This window comes from Salvelinus namaycush, chromosome 28, assembly GCF_016432855.1.
Source record: "Salvelinus namaycush isolate Seneca chromosome 28, SaNama_1.0, whole genome shotgun sequence".
NCBI lineage: Eukaryota > Metazoa > Chordata > Actinopteri > Salmoniformes > Salmonidae > Salvelinus > Salvelinus namaycush.
This window is the reverse complement of record NC_052334.1, coordinates 34,243,855-34,261,354: the sequence shown is the minus strand read 5'-3', so window position 1 is coordinate 34,261,354 and position 17,500 is coordinate 34,243,855. Positions and strand designations below refer to the sequence as shown.

Here is a 17,500-nt window from a genome sequence, read left to right as displayed (position 1 = left end):
TGATTTGACCAGAATAGAAAACTCTGGATGTGGGCGATGACAAGAAAGGAGAGAAATGGTTGAAGGCTGGTGGGTAATCTGAAGGATTCCAGCTCTGTTCTGTTCCTTACCCACTATGTTTCCTTTCTACACGGGGTTAAACAGGGGGTAAGATATGAGACAGAACACAAAACAGTGGAAGGCAACGGTCTCATATCGTTCCCCCTGTTCTATCCCACTCTCTACCTGTTTCCTGCCTCAGAGCAGACCCGGGTCCTATGTGACCTTCATTAGGTACAGCCAGGGTTCCCTACTCATATATAATACATGGCCCTCATTGACTTGAGACTCGGCCTGATAGATGATATGTGGAGGAGAGGATTGGACAGGAGAGAGCTAGAGAGTCTCTTATTTTATGTTTGAGTGGAGAGAAAAGGGGGAAGATCTAACGCTGTGTGCTTCTTACTCAAATTGCATTGCCTCACACCTAACAGCTCACACACACACATCATGTGTGTTTTCATACCCAGGGCACATAGTACAGGACAATGCCATGCAGTAGAAACAAGTATATCTCTCTCAGAGGAGATTGGTAGGATCCCCCCCGTATGTATTCCTTCACCACTAACACCACCAGCCAGATCTCCTATTGAACATCTCATACACTTATACATGCAGCCTGGGCACCAACACACACACACACACGCACGCACGCACGCACGCACGCACGCACGCACACACACACACACACACACACACACACACACACACACGCACACACACACGCACACACACACGCACACGCGCACACGCACACACACAAGCTAGTCCAATGACCAGCTTAACCCCATGGAATGTTGGCAGTGGGTCAGTGTGTCTGTGTGTTTCTGCCCGTGTCTTGGAGGATATGTACATGTGTGTGTTTGGAGGTTTATTTTGATAAAGAGCTACATGTATTAGTCAGATCAGTGGATGCTTCCTGCTAGGAAGTGGCGAACACACAAATTTTAGTCAGACATATAATCTTATCAAATTGTTGTTTCTGTCTGCCTGTGTGTGTGTCGGTCTCTCTCTCTCTCTCCCCCCCCCCCTCTCTCTCTCTCTCTCTCTCTCTCTCTCTCTCTCTCTCTCTCTCTCTATCTCTCTGTATGTGTGAGTGTGTGAGTGGTGTGTCCCCACTAGCTGCTAATAAACACTGTGTCTCCCTCTATCTTCCTCCCTACATGCCTTGCCACAGGGAACATTGAGTACAGCTGCCCTGCCACCAACGAGTGTGAGATCACCAAGAGGAGACGCAAGTCCTGCCAAGCCTGTCGCTTCATGAAGTGTCTAAACGTCGGCATGATGAGAGAAGGTAGGATACACTCTTTTCTTCACACACTCATGCTATTCTTAAGTTGCCTGCATGAGACGGTAAGAGGGGAGAGAGATAAGTACTCTTTCATTCATACGCTCACTCTATCCTTCTCTAACTGACCGAATGGATTGGACGTTTTACTACTTGCGATTTTTAACAGTCAATATAATGACAGAAGGTAAGAGAGAAATGTCCACTCTTTCATTTATATACTCACTCGCTCTTATATGAGCTGTCCCTCCGCGGGCATGATGAGAGAAGGTAAGAGACACACGCTCTTTCATTTACACACTCACTCGTTCCCTCAGTCACCCTCGACCCTATTCCCAGTCGACTCTCTGGGATGAAAGGAGAGAGGAGAAATGATTTATTATAGAAAAGAAGAGAAACAAGTGTGAGAGAGGGAGGGAGAGGGTGAACGAGGCAGAGAGAGAGAGAGAGAGAGAGAGAGAGTCAAGGTTGTAATTGATCGGAGTGTTGGTCTCGTCCTCTCTTCCTCACAGCGGTCAGATCTCTGCTGCTTTTCCAACGCTCTTCCTCGACCCTTCTACTCCTTGCTTTCTTTTTCACACAAACTGAACACACACACACACACACACACACACACACACACACACACACACACACACACACACACACACACACACACACACACACACACACACACACACACACACACACACACACACACACACACACACACGATCCCTGTGTTCTTGCCTCCTGTAAAAACAACTTTTTTGAAGTGTTCTTTTTTCCCCGTTTGAAGTTAGAGTTCTGTCCACTTTTAATAACCACACCAAAAGCTGCTCTGCTGCAGTGTGTGTGTGTGTGTGTGTGTGTGTGTGTGTGTGTGTGTGTGTGTGTGTGTGTGTGTGTGTGTGTGTGTGTGTGTGTGTGTGTGTGTGTGTGTGTGTGTGTGTGTGTGTGTGTGTGTGTGTGTGAGTGCCCCTGTGGCCTCAGCCATCAGCCCAAACATACTCTGTCACACCAGCCTTGCAGGTACCCACTCTCCCCCTTAACACACACACACACACACCTTGCAGGCACGCTCTCTTCCGTTCACAGCTCCCGACAGCCAGTGTGTGTGTGTTTTTGCATGTTTGTGAATGTTAGTCGTTGTGTGTGTGTGTGTGTGTGTGTGTGTGTGTGTGTGTGTGTGTGTGTGTGTGTGTGTGTGTGTGTGTGTGTGTGTGTGTGTGTGTGTGCGTGTGTGTGTGTGTGTGTGTGTGTGGGTAGGTAGCTGAGGGATGTGGCTAAGGGTTTGATGTGGCACGTCGTCCCCTGAGCAGCCAGACAAATAGCAGCCTTTTGTGTGTGCCTGTGGTCTCCTCTACACACATACATCACTGTGGCAGACCATGGCACCCCCATTTGTTGTAAAGTGCTTGAATGTAATACAGGGTCCCGCTCTACATATGAATAAGGGTCATTTGGAAAATTGATTCATCAATTTTCTTATTTTCCCTCATGTCTCTTTTCGGGGGGGAAAACGACAACAATATCAAGAGGTGTTCGCACACAAAAACACACTCCACCTCTGGTGTGCCTGCTGGAAAATATGTACAATGCTTTTGTTGTTGGAGACCCTTTGCTTTCTCTTAGCCTCACTTTATTTTAGCCTACTTTTACCCTTACAGTTATAATGCAACTTTACCATTTACCATTCATTTATTAGCATACTTTAGCTTACCATTCCTTTTACGTTATGGTACAGCCAATTTACAATAGAAATGTACCTTAGCATTCACTGCCTTTGCATTTAAAATACAACTTTAGCTTAGCATTTCCTTTGAATTTACAATACAACTTTAGCTTAGCATTTCATTTGAATTTACCATACAACTTTAGCTTAGCATTTCCTTTGCATTTCCAATACAACTTTAGCTTAGCATTTCCTTTGCATTTACAATACAACTTTAGCTTAGCATTTCCTTTGCATTTACAATACAACTTTAGCTTAGCATTTCCTTTGCATTTACAATACAACTTTAGCTTAGCATTTCCTTTGCATTTACAATACAACTTTAGCGTAGAAATCCCCTACATGTACAATACAACTAGGTTACCATTCACTGTCTGTGTGTGTGTGTTTGTGTGTGTACTGTAAAATATGATAATGTAGCCCCTCAGGGTGTAAGCATCTCAGCCTGGCCCTGCTAGAGATGTCTGGGGACGTTCATTGTGCCTGGCTAGTTCTGTCAGCGTCACGGCTAACTCACGTTGTCATCACCCCTACAGCTGGGAGGAAAGGTGGAGATTGGGGGATGGAGGCAAGGGGGAATGAAGGGAGGGTGGAGGGGGGTTTGAGGGGGCTCATGGGGGTTATTTGTGGCGGTCCAGCAGCTCGCCCCTTGAGGGGGATATATGACTGAAATTAGCCCTGTCCCCCCAGGAGAAAGAGAGGGAGAGGGGGGAGGGGTCAGCAAGCCAAATCAGACAGGATAGCCTCTGCCCTTAACCTAGACACCTCCCCAACGCACACACACACACACACACACACACACACACACACACACACACACACACACACACACACACACACACACACACACACACACACACACACACACACACACACACACACACACACACACACACACATACTCGCAAACCCTAAACCACATAGAGGTGATATCAACACCCCAATCGTATCGTTTTCTGAAAGGAGGGGAAGGGGGATATGAAGCCTTATACTATCTTCTGTCATTCCATCTCTCTATTTCCTGCAGAAAACCTTATTTCCTACTCGCACTATCTACTCTTTCTCTTTTTGTTCATTCTGTCTCTCTTTCCCTTTTTGTTGTTCCCCTCTCTTTCTCTCTATCCTCCCCAATCTGATTCAAAGCCCCTCTCCCACCTTTCCCCATGCCAGCCACTGCCTCAAATCCCCTTAAAGTACTCTACCCACTGACTTAACCAGCCGGGCACTTATCCCCTCCTCATGCCAACCCACCGGCTAAACCAGCTTTAACACAGGAGAGTAGAGGAGAGAGGAAGAGGAGGGGGAAAGAGAAGGAGAGAGGACAGGAGAGGGAGGAGTGGAGACTACCTTCTCCGTCTCCTCTCACCCCCCTCTCTCTTCTTTCCTCCCCTCCCCTCTCCTCCCCTCCCCTCCTCTCCTCTCCTCTCCTCTCCTCTCCTCTCCTCTCCTCTCCTCTCCTCTCCTCTCCTCCTCTCCTCTCCTCTCCTCTCCTCTCCTCTCCTCTCCTCTCCTCTCCTCTGTATGGATGAAGAGATTAGATTTTCTCTGTAATTAATTCACATGCCGCCCCAGAGTCCTGGTTAGGCCCATAGAGAGAGGGGGATGGACGGAGGGAGGGAGGAAAGGAGGGAGGTAGGTGAGTAGGAGAGGTGTCAGTGATGGGATACATCTACCAATACGTTACACCTAATTCATAACCAGGCAATTAAGGCTGTCCAATTACTGTGTGTGTGTGTGTGTGTGTGTGTGTGTGTGTGTGTGTGTGTGTGTGTGTGTGTGTGTGTGTGTGTGTGTGTGTGTGTGTGTGTGTGTGTGTGTGTGTGTGTGTGTGTGTGTGTGTGTGTGTGTGTGTGTGTGTGTGTGTGCAGGGTTCTGTCCTAACAAGTCGAGAGTTTGGACTCTGACAACACAGAAGCGCACACTCAAACGCCCATGGGAACACAGGAGAGAGAGAGAGAGAGAGAAGGAGAGAGGGAGGTAAAATGCCAGGAGAAAGAGATGGGCGTGACTGGATTGAAGAAGAGTGAGCACAACACCCTGTACACCCCCTATAACTGAACACGTACACTCAACCCTCTTCTGTTTCAAATACAACCCAAAATAAATTGTCACATGCTTAGTCACTAAAGCCCAATTCAAAGGAAAAGCATTTTTTTAATGAAGCGTGTGTACAAGCGTGCTCACGCTGGAGAATGCATTTGAGTGAATGAGAGAAAACAGACAGGCCATGAGCATCAGCAACGTCTATTGCATCATAGCGCATCAAATTGGAAAGCAAGTCTATTTTCTGGCGTCTACGCGGAGCAATGCTGGGAAAATATGCGGGTAAACGGCGTGGGTCATTTGTAGAAAAGGAATTACAGGAATTGTTATGATTTTCCCTATGCTAAGTAGACTATTAATCAAATTCAATCAAACGTATTTATAAAGTGCTATACAGCTGTGCCATACAGTAGTGCTATACAGATGTGCCATACAGTAGTGATATACAGATGTGCCATACAGTAGTGCTATACAGATGTGCCGTACAGTAGTGCTATACAGATGTAGTATAAAATGTATTGGGATGTGTAAGCTAAGGATCATCATTCAAATAGGCTATATATTTGAAAACATTTGCAGCTTGCCTGTGTTGATTTCGCTGGAATATAGCCTAGCTAGGCTACGGCTGGAAAAATTGAAGACTCAAGAGAGAATACTGTTTATTTTGAAGAACTAGACCTGGTTGTTTATAAAGCAGTGCTGGTTAAGTGAAGGGAGATATTGCCAGAACATAGACTGTTTGTGCGTTGTTACATCTGGAGTTGTGACACGTGTAGTTAGAAAGTACAGGTAGCTAACACTGTTCCGTACACGTTTTGCATGACCGCGGCATTCAAACGAGGCTGCAATGAAAACTAATGGGACTGTAGTGACTGTGTTGGCATCAAAATCCGGGTTGTGGACTTACGTTTCTACTCAAGCGTTGATTGACATGGTATTGGACCGATAGTATTGGAGAAAAGTTTAAAAAACGGACCCCTCTGACGTGTCACGACGTTACGTACGGCACGCGTTATGCCACTCGTTGTGTGTCGTACAGCCTCTCTCCACCAGGGGTAGCACTTCTCTCGTTGTGTGTCGTACAGCCTCTCTCCACCAGGGGTAGCACTTCTCTCGTTGTGTGTCGTACAGCCTCTCTCCACCAGGGGTAGCACTTCTCTCGTTGTGTGTCGTACAGCCTCTCTCCACCAGGGGTAGCACTTCTCTCGTTGTGTGTCGTACAGCCTCTCTCCACCAGGGGTAGCACTTCTCTCGTTGTGTGTCGTACAGCCTCTTTCCACCAGGGGTAGCACTTCTCTCGTTGTGTGTCGTACAGCCTCTCTCCACCAGGGGTAGCACTTCTCTCGTTGATTAAAAACAAGAAATGATCCATGGTGAGTGTAAAGTTAATTACTCGTGAGTTCATCAATAGTTAATTCAATTAATAGTACTTTTTTATGTTGCGTCATCACTGCAAGCCATCATGACTCTCAAAAGCCGCGACAGCCACAGTTTACTTGTGAAGAGAACTTTAGCGCCGCCCTAAAAACTCGATTAAAATTCGACACAAACCTTGAAATAGGTACGTAATGAGACATTATATAAACTCTTTATGGTGTTTTATTTACATTTTAGAGGTGATAAGTTGGACAGATCGGGTGAAAAAAAGAAGTTTCCCCATACAACATACAACTCCCACTTTCACTATCACTCAGTAGCCTTCGCTTCCCCACCCGCCATTTTGAAAAAGACCCTACGGAGCGCATTGGCTTCTTCAATCAGCAGAGACGGGCAGCATCAAGTCTCATCATTGATTTTGCTGGAAAGGGGAGAAATTGTGCTTTACAATGGTATTCATATTACAGTTGACCTGGAAGTATTACGTTTATTGCCCGCTAAAATAAGGTCAAGTGTACGGGACAGTGTGATGTACGGAAGTTCTCTAGCTGTTATCTAAACTCAGCCAAAAAAGAAACGTCCCTTTTTCCGAACTCTGTCTTTTAAAAATCCAAATAACTTCACAGATCTTGATTGTAAAGGGTTTAACCTCTAATTCCTCCCAAACCCGGATCCGGGAGCACCCCCATCAGTAAAAAAGCTGACTAGCATAGCCTAGCATAGCGTCACAAGTAAATACTAGCATCTAAATATCATTAAATCACAAGTCCAAGACACCAGATGAAAGATACACATCTTGTGAATCCAGCCATCATTTCGGATTTTTAAAATGTTTTACAGGGAAGACACAATATGTAAATCTATTAGCTAACCACGTTAGCAAAAGACACCACTTTTTTTACTCCACCATTTTTTTACTGCATCAGTAGCTATCACAAATTCGACCAAATAAAGATATAAATAGCCACTAACCAAGAAACAACTTCATCAGATGACAGTCTGATAACATATTTATTGTATAGCATATGTTTTGTTAGAAAAATGTGCATATTTCAGGTATAAATCATAGTTTACCATTGCAGCCACCATCACAACTCTCACCAAAGCAACTAGAATAACTACAGAGACCATCATGTATTACATAAATACTCGTCATAAAACATTTATGAAAAATACACAGCGTACAGCAAATGAAAGACACAGATCTTGTGAATCCAGCCAATATTTCAGATTTTCTAAGTGTTTTACAGCGAAAACACAATATAGCGTTATATTAGCTTACCACAATAGCAAACCACACAACAGCATTGATTCAAGCCAAAAATAGCGATAACGTATAAACCACCAAAATATATTAATTTTTTCACTGACCTGCTCAGAATTCTTCAGATGACAGTCCTATAACATCATATTACACAATGCATATAGAGTTTGTTCGAAAATGTGCATATTTAGCGGCACAAATCGTGGTTATACAATGAGAAAAGTAGCCAAGCTGCCAAGAAAATGTCGGGAGAAACCTTGGGAGAGGCACCTATTCTAATCGATAAATAATCATAAACTTGACTAAAAAATACAGGTTGGACAGCAAATGAAAGATAAATTAGTTCTTAATGCAATCGCTGTGTTACATTTTTAAAATTAACGTTACTACAACATACAGCGTGCGTTAAAGCGAGGCTGCACTGAAATTAATGGCGGCTTATGCATTTTACATTTTTCAACAGAACAACGAATTAACAGCATAAATAGTTCTTACTTTTTGATGAACTCCCATCAGAATCTTGGGAAAGGTGTCCTTTGTCCAAAAGAATCGTTGCTCGGTTGTAGAATGTCGTCTTCAACGTTGCAATTAGCAGTAAACATTAGCATGTGAGCCAGAGATACCCAACTCCCTAGAACGCCACAAAAATAAATACCCGAAAATCGCAATATACTGACATAAACTGATATAATTCGGTTTAAAATAACAACATTATGATGTCTTTAACGCCTATATCGAATAAAAACACAGCCGGAATTATCTAAGAGCTATAACCAGAGCTTCTAGTACGATATGCCAAGCTCCTTCCTGCGTCAGAGCGAAGAGGGCAAAGACCGGACCTTTCCTTCCCAAGCCATTTATAACCTTTCAGATCTGCCTAGAGACTCCATTTCAAGTCTCACTATTCGCTGACATCCAGGGGAAGGCGTATGCAGTGCATCTCAACCAATAGAAGACAGGCAGATTTATAAACAGATCTCAGAACAGCTTGCAGAATTATGCATTCTCACATCCACATAGGAAAATTGCTCTAAGTCCAGTTCTGTTTCACTCACAGATATAATTCAAACGGTTTTAGAAACTAGAGAGTGTTTTCTATCCAATAGTAATAATAATATGCATATTGTACGAGCAAGAATTGAGTACGAGGCAGTTTAATTTGGGAACGAAATTATTACAAAGTGCTAACAGCACCCCCTATTGACAAGAAGTTAAACACTATTTCCCATGCTTGTTCAATGAACCATAAACAATTAATGAACATGCACTTGTGGAACGGTCGTTAAGGCAATAACAGCTTACAGACGGTAGGCAATTAAGATCACAGTTATGAAAACTTAGGACACTAAAGAGGCCTTTCTACTGACTCTGAAAAACACCAAAAGAAAGATGCCCAGGGTTCCTGCTCATCTGCGTGAACGTGCCTTAGGCATGCTGCAAGGAGGCATGAGGACTGCAGATGTGGCCAGGGCAATAAATTGCAATGTCCGTACTGTGAGACACCTAAGACAGCGTTACAGGGAGACAGGATGGACAGCTGATCGTCCTCGCAGTGGCAGACCACGTGTAACAACACCTGCACAGAATCGGTACAGCCGAACATCCCACCTGCGGGACAGGTACAGGATGGCAACAACAACTGCCCGAGTTACACTAGGAACGCACAATCCCTCCATCAGTGCTCAGACTGTTCGCAATAGGCTGAGAGAGGCTGGACTGAGGGCTTGTAGGCCTGTTGTAAGGCAGATCCTCACCAGACATCACCCGCAACAACGTCGCCTATCGGCACAAACCCACCGTTGCTGGACCAGACAGGACTGGCAAAAAGTGCTCTTCACTGACGAGTCGCGTTTGTCTCACCAGGGGTGATGGTCGTATTCGTGTTTATCGTCGAAGGAATGAGTGTTACACCGAGGCCTCAGGAGTGGGATCGATTTGGAGGTGGAGGGTCCGTCATGGACTGGGGTGGTGTTTTAAAGCATCATAGGACTGAGCTTGTTGTCATTGCAGGCAATCTCAGTGCTGTGAGTTACAGGGAAGACATCCTCCTCCCTCATGTGGTACCCTTCCTGCAGGCTCATCCTGACATGACCCTCCAGCATGACAATGCCACCAGCCATACTGCTTTTTCTATGCATGATTTCCTGCAAGACAGGAATGTCAGTGTTCTGCCATGGCCAGCGAAGAGCCCGGATCTCAATCCCATTGAACACGTCTGGGACCTGTTGGATCGGAGGGTGAGGGCTAGGGCCGTTACCCCCAGAAATGTCCGGGATCTTGCAGGTGCCTTGGTGGGAGAGTGGGGTAACATCTCACAGCAAGAACTGGCAAATCTGGTGCAGTCCATGAGGAGGAGATACACTGCAGTACTTAATGCAGCTGGTGGCCACACCAGATACTGACTGTTACTTTTGATTTTGACCACCCCCCGCTTTGTTCAGGGACACATTATTAAATTTCTGTTAGTCACATGTCTGTGGAACTTGTTCAGTTTATGTCTCAGTTGTTGAATCTTGTTATGTTCATGCACATATGTATACATAAACGCAGTTGACAGTGAGAGCACATTTATTTTTTTCTGAGTTTGTTTCGTGTTGATAAGTTTAACTGCCAGGGCCAATAATACATATTTGACAACCATAATGTTATGCCTACCTGTGTTAAATTCGATCACAGGCATATAGCCTAGGCAGGCTACGGCTGGGAAATGCGAGGATCTCCGATTTCAAGTAGGGAATACTGTTTTTAAGAAATTCCGAGACTAGCTAAATTCCTTATAAACTGCTTGGGTGTGTTAGCTACGACTCTCCTCACAACTCTCCTCACACAGGCAGGTACGGTGACTCCCGTAGGACATATAAGGTGAGTCAAAAGGAACGCACAACAACAATTCACAAGGGAGAGCGAACATAGCAAATACAACAAGACAATTTTCATGACAATTACGTTAGTGTACGCTACGCAGTGTATGTGATGCTGGCTACTCTCCCACGCACATTGTTTTATGCCATTGACGGCGTCACTCCGAGTGATTTTGGCTAAACAGTGAAATGCTTACTTCCAGATAGTTAAATAGTTAACCAATAGCTACCCAGACTATCTACCAACTCACTTCTTTTCATCTCTTCGTTCCAGCCCCCCTCTCTCTCTATCCCACTCTCCTTCCAGGGAGGACGGGAGGGAAGAGGGAGAGGCTGGTAGGTGTTGGAGTCCCACAGTGCGTGTGTTTTACCAAACAACCTCTGCTATACACACCTACCCTATCAGTGGCATATATAGCAGCTAGTAAAACTCCTTACCCAGACACACACACCCACACACACACACACACACTCTCCCCGTGGTATTTCCCCTCTGGCGGTGGCTGTCCGGTAGCGTTTAATGAGGTCATAATGATGCGTCAGCCAGAGAGAAAGGTCAGGGGGTGGGGCTAACAAACACGTCCTATCTCCCTTGGCACCCAGACAGAAGGTGACACACACCTCTACCCCCCTCGATCTGCCTCAATTAGGGAGTACAGGGGGGTAGAAGGGTCCCTCTACTCCCCCAGTTAGCAGTGGCCTTAGGGGGGCTCTTTAGTGGCTCTAGTGGGGGTGGATGGAGGGGGATGGTCCTCTCTAGCTCTTTACTCCTTGATAGAGCTGTGTTGTCCCAACAGACAGTAGGGAAAACTAGAGAGGGAGAGAAGAGATGTTATGGCTGTATTTGTTTCCCTGAGATACTTTGTGTTTCCTGTCTACTAGCAGCCCAGTATGAGCTACTCTCTGTTACAGGCTCTGCAGCCTGCTACCAACTGCCTTTGTACTTTCTTTGTGTTCCTACAATAAAAACAAAGTATAAAAAAAAGAAAAAAAAAGAAATATACCTTGAAACACAGCCAATGTGTGTGTGTATGTGTGTGTCTCACACACCCAGTCCCTCTCTTACAACCCCACACACATTATTCAGCAACACACAGACTGAAGCCTTCCACCCGGTCACACACATTAGGTCTTGGGGAAGTGGGGCCGTATTTGGCAGCAGACCGTGATGTGTGTGTGTGTGTATGTGTATGTGTGTGTGTGTGTGTGTGTGTGTGTGTGTGTGTGTGTGTGTGTGTGTGTGTGTGTGTGTGTGTGTGTGTGTGTGTGTGTGTGTGTGTGTGTGTGTGTGTGTGTGTGTGTGTGTGTGTGTGTGTGCAGCTGGTCAGACGCTGGTGTGCCTATTCCTCAGGACTCTAGTCAGAGCTGGGTCTACTATCCAATCACATTGTGTCTCTCGAATCCACTGAAAGCTAGAATCCTTAATTAAAACAGTAACAAAGCAGCCACACCGCCTCTGTTTTGGTATAAAGCTGAGGGAATGGCCTAGTGAAATGTAACCACTCTCCAACTCATAGACAAAGCTATGGATTCAAGGACTGACCATGTTAAGAGGCTATACAGGGTTTGTTTACATTTACATTGTTTCAAAACAAGAGTATACACTCCCCTATGTATTTATTTGGACAGTGAAGCTAAAAATGTTGCTCTATACTCCAGTATTTTGTATTTATATTTGTATTTATATGAGGCAAAATTACTGAATGTCACTTTTTATTTGAAGGTATTTTCATACATATCTGTTTCAGCGTTAAGAAATTAAAGCACTTTATGAATCTAGTCCTCCATTTTGTGTCATAAATTCACTTCTCGTGTATTAAAGTAGTCAAAAGTTTAGTATTTGTTCCCATATTTCTAGCACACAATGACCACATCAAGCTTGTGACTCTACACATTTGTTGGATGCATTTGCTTTTTGTTTAGGTTGTGTTGCCCAATTATTTTGTGCCCAACAAAAATACATGGTAAATAATGTATTGTGTCATTTTGGAGTCACGTTTATTGTAAATAAGAATAGAATGTTTCTGAACTCTTCTACATTAATGTGGACGCTACCATTACTCCGTATGATCATGAATGAATCGTGAATAATGACGAGTGAGAAAGTTACAGAGGCACAAAGATCATACTCCCAAAAAAAATGCTAACCTCTCACCATCACAATAACAGGGGAAGTTCATATTTTTAATGTATGATATTTATGCCTATGTGTCTTTCTCACTCATCATTATTCATGATCCATCCACGATTATGTTTAGAAACATATTCTATTCATATTTACAATAAAGGTGACTCCAAAATGACACAATGCAATATTTACCATTCATTCTAGCGTTAAACAGGCCAGTAGGAATATAGAAAACCCCCTTTCTCCGAAACACACAAACACACACCGGCCACTTCCTGTAGCGCCGCACCTGATATCTATCCTATAACTGATCAATTTCTTCCCAGACGGCAATGATTCAGCAAACCACTTTCTTTTCTAAACAAAGCCCCAGAAACAGATGGAGAGAGAGATGGAGAGGGATAGTTATAGAGAGAAAGAAGAAGAGCAGAGAGAGAGAGAGAGAGAGAGAGAGAGCGAGAGGGGAGAGCGAGAGGGGAGAGCGTCAGACTAGTTCTGGCGTCGTGGTCTGACCCCAGGGGAGAGAAGTAGCTAAATCTGTCTCTGACTGTCTGTCTCTGGATACGTATGAGAGCCCTGCTAATGGACATCTGGGGCTATGTGTGGGGTGGAGACATTCCTATAGTACACACAATACACTATTGCTTTTGACAATGCCTGATATCAGGGCACTCAGATAGTACCGCACACAGACCAACAAATGCACACTCACAGACTGACACCCTGTGTCGCTTCAGTAGAGTTTATTTGTGATGGCCAGGGCCTTGTCACTCACCTATGTCCCCAGCGCTCACTGCACTAATACACACACACACACACACACACACACACACACACACACACACACACACACACACACACACACACACACACACACACACACACACACACACACACACACACACACACACACACACACACACACACACACACACACACACAGCACCATCCCATTAGTCACTGGTTGAAGTGTGAGTATGGAAACAGAGGGAAGGCCCTCCATCTCCCATGCTATCTAATGGCTGCAAGGCCCAACCACACACACACACATACACGCAGACGCACACACAGCCACACACAGCCCTCATTTCAGCTCACGTCACTCCCCATGAAGGCACACACCTCTTTCTCTTCTCCCTCCTTCTCTCCTTCTCTCTCCTCCATGCCCTGTTGTTTACCAGTCACATAATGATAATAATTAAAAGAGTAGAATGTTGAAGACAACATTTTTTTTCTCTCGATGATTTAGGTTAGATATGGTTCATTCTTTCTGAGTCCCCTGCCTGTCTGTCTTCAGGCTTTGTTACATTCTCTTTAAACACAAGCCAATTCTATCTATACACCTAAACTCACCCCCTCAGACACTCTGTGTGGCTCCGTTGTCTAAGCCTATCTAACTGTCCATCAGTCCCCCAGCCTATGTTATTGCATCAACAATGGCAGGGAAGATAGAGAGGGAGGGAGGGATGGAGAGTGGGAGAGAAGGAGGGAGAGAGAGAAGGGAAGAGGGAGGCAGAGAAAGAAAAGCCCTGTTCACACCTCAGCCCCATAACAACCTCAATTACCATAAAACTACTGACTGGCCTGCCTGGTACACCACCTCCCTCCTCTCTGCTTTCCCTCTCGCTCTCTCTCTCTCTGGAGTGTGACAGGGAGGTTTGAATAGGGAACTTTATCGATGCCATTAAAGATGCATTTGAAGAAAACAATCAGACAGTTGTTTTATCGTAACAGTCATTATTAACAGCATTCTGTGATGGGTGAAGATGCAGAGTCTTATCGTATAGGATAGTTTGCTTTGGTTTAGAGTTAAAGGGATACGTTTGCCCGTAATATCTTCGATTGCTGTTCAGCCTCTCTCTCTCAAACACACACACACACACACACACACACACACACACACACACACACACACACACACACACACACACACACACACACACACACACACACACACACACACACACACACACTCACACACACACACACACACACACACACACACACACACACACACACACACACACACACACACACACACACACACACACACACCACAGGAGGCTGTTGAGGAGAGGACGGCTCATAATGGAATGGAGTAAATTGAATGGTATTAAAAACATGGAAACCATGTGTTTGATGTGTTTGATACCATTCCATTCCAGCCATTACTATGAGCCTGTCCTCCCCAAATAAGGCACCACCAGCCACCCGTGACATGCACACACACACAAGCACGCACGCACAAACACACACACACACACACACACACTGGTCAGCCTTTCACGGAAAATTTCAGTCATCTGAAATCAATCCTCACGTTTCTCTTTTTTTCTCTGTTGTCTTTCATACGTGTCAATGGCACTTGACACACAATCCTTCAAATCAAATCAAACACACTCACTCACACACACAGAGTGACGTTGGGCCATGGTGAAATCCATGGTGATCAGATCAGTTCGGATTGGAATATCGGTCCTCGGCAATATTCCCACGCTGGGGATGACACATCTTCAGGTCCACTCACCCGGGTGACATTTACATTGTTCTCTGAGTGATTTACGGACACTTACTGACACTTACTGAGTAACAACGTAAGCTAACTGCTCCACAAGACTGTATTAGCCTGCTAAACTAAAGCCCGTAGGTGACTAGGCTACCTGGAAGAAGGAGAGTAGGATGACAAAGGAAGTGTAGAAGAAGGATGGAGGGGTGAGAGAGGAGGTGCAGTTTGGGGCACTGTAATTACGTCTGGATCAGGAAACCCCTCAGAGGAATTCAGCCCGTCTTCCCATCCTCCTCCCTGCCTCTCTTTCTCTCTCTCTTTCCTGCCTCTACTTAGCCCATCCTACCACTTCTCCTTCTGCTCTTCCTGTCTCTCTTTCTCTCTCTCTTTCCTGCCTCTACTTAGCCCATCCTACCACTTCTACTTCTGCTCTTCCTGTCTCTCTTTCCTGCCTCTACTTAGCCCATCCTACCACTTCTCCTTCTGCTCTTCCTGTCTCTCTTTCTCTCTCTCTTTCCTGCCTCTACTTAGCCCATCCTACCACTTCTCCTTCTGCTCTTCCTGTCTCTCTTTCTCTCTCTCTTTCCTGCCTCTACTTAGCCCATCCTACCACTTCTCCTTCTGCTCTTCCTGTCTCTCTTTCTCTCTCTCTTTCCTGCCTCTACTTAGCCCATCCTACCACTTCTCCTTCTGCTCTTCCTGTCTCTCTTTCTCTCTCTCTTTCCTGCCTCTACTTAGCCCATCCTACCACTTCTCCTTCTGCTCTTCCTGTCTCTCTTTCTCTCTCTCTTTCCTGCCTCTACTTAGCCCATCCTACCACTTCTCCTTCTGCTCTTCCTGTCTCTCTTTCTTCTGTTCTCCACACTCTCTCTACCCGCCCAATCCCTTATCCCTCTCACCCAGCCCCCTCCCTCTCTCTCTCAGTCTCTCGCTCTCTCTCCCCTTACCACTCTCGTTTCTCTCTCTCCCTCTTCCTCCCCCTCTCTTTACCTGGCCATGCCCATTTCATTACCGCCCCCCTCTCCTCTTCTCCTCCTCTCCTCCCCCTCTCCTCTTCTCCTGGTCATCCTTTAATATATGAAGGCTCATTTGTTAAGAGGGAATGGTCTCTTTCTCCCTTGTCTTTTTCCACTTTTTGTGGGCTTTGGAAATATAATTTTCAATTTTTAATTTGATTCATTTAGATTAAATCATTAATCAGGAGTGAGAGTAAGTTAATTTGGTGGGAAATAAATGAGGTAGTTAGAAGGGTCTTTATGATGTGAGCTGTGTGTGTGTGTGTGTGTGTGTGTGTGTGTGTGTGTGTGTGTGTGTGTGTGTGTGTGTGTGTGTGTGTGTGTGTGTGTGTGTGTGTGTGTGTGTGTGTGTGTGTGTGTGTGTGTGTGTGTGTGTGTGTGTGTGTGTGTGTGATTGTATGAGAAAGAGAGCAGAAATAAACGAGAGAGGAACAAGAGGGGTAGGTTCTCACTAAATCATCACTCAAATACTTGTGTCGTCTTTGCACATTCAGATGCAATACTGTGTGTACAGTATAGGGTTCCCAATTTCACTTCATACATGATACCTATGTGCTGCCGTTTATACACCTCTCCTCCTGTGCCTCGTTCTTCCACCTCTTCTCTCCTCCCTCCATCCCGTGTGCTAGCCCCCCTGGAGTTAAGATTCTCTTGACCGCTTGATGACATGGCCCCCCTCGGGACCTGTTCTGTCAGCCCTTCTGTTGCCACACACACACACACACACACACACACACACACACGCACACGCACACGCACACGCACACGCACACGCACACGCACACGCACACGCACACGCACACGCACACACGCACACGCACACGCACACACACACACAGACATGTCTTGCACTGCTGAATATAGGATAGATAAAGCTCTGTCTTCCTCTCCCTCTCTCTATCGCTCTCTCTCTTCCTCTGAGAGGCTTCTATAGGAAATATTTCAATCTATTGGTATGGGAATGGATACATACACTCACCGGTCAGTTTATTTGGTATAACGATCCTGTACCGGGTCGGACGCCCCTTTGCCTCCAGAACAGCCTGAATTATTCGGAGCGTTCTACAAGGCGTCGGAAACGTTCCCCAGGGATGTTAGTCAATGCTGACGCGATGGCATCACGCAGTTGCTACAGATTGAATGGCGGTACATTCATGCTGCGAACAGCCCGTTCCATCTCGTCTTTAAGTTGGTCTATAGGGTTGAGGTCTGGGGGACTGCGTAGGCCACTCATGTAATCTGAACGCGCTGTCATGTTCCCGGC

At 45.4% G+C, this 17,500-nt stretch overlaps 1 protein-coding gene across 4 annotated transcripts in view; it reads left to right on the top strand.

Moving 5' to 3' along the window:
- The window catches only part of esrrga (estrogen-related receptor gamma a), a 74,475-nt gene that overhangs the window by 1,897 nt on the left and 55,078 nt on the right, over positions 1–17,500 (top strand). For 3 of the 4 annotated variants that reach the window (XM_038967628.1, XM_038967626.1, XM_038967625.1), the window contains exon 2: positions 1,217–1,333. The exons of the other annotated variant lie outside the window; for it this stretch is intronic. In XM_038967628.1, coding sequence (XP_038823556.1) covers positions 1,217–1,333 — 117 coding nt within the window. The remainder of the gene's footprint in view (positions 1–1,216; positions 1,334–17,500) is intronic. 4 annotated transcript variants of the gene reach the window in all.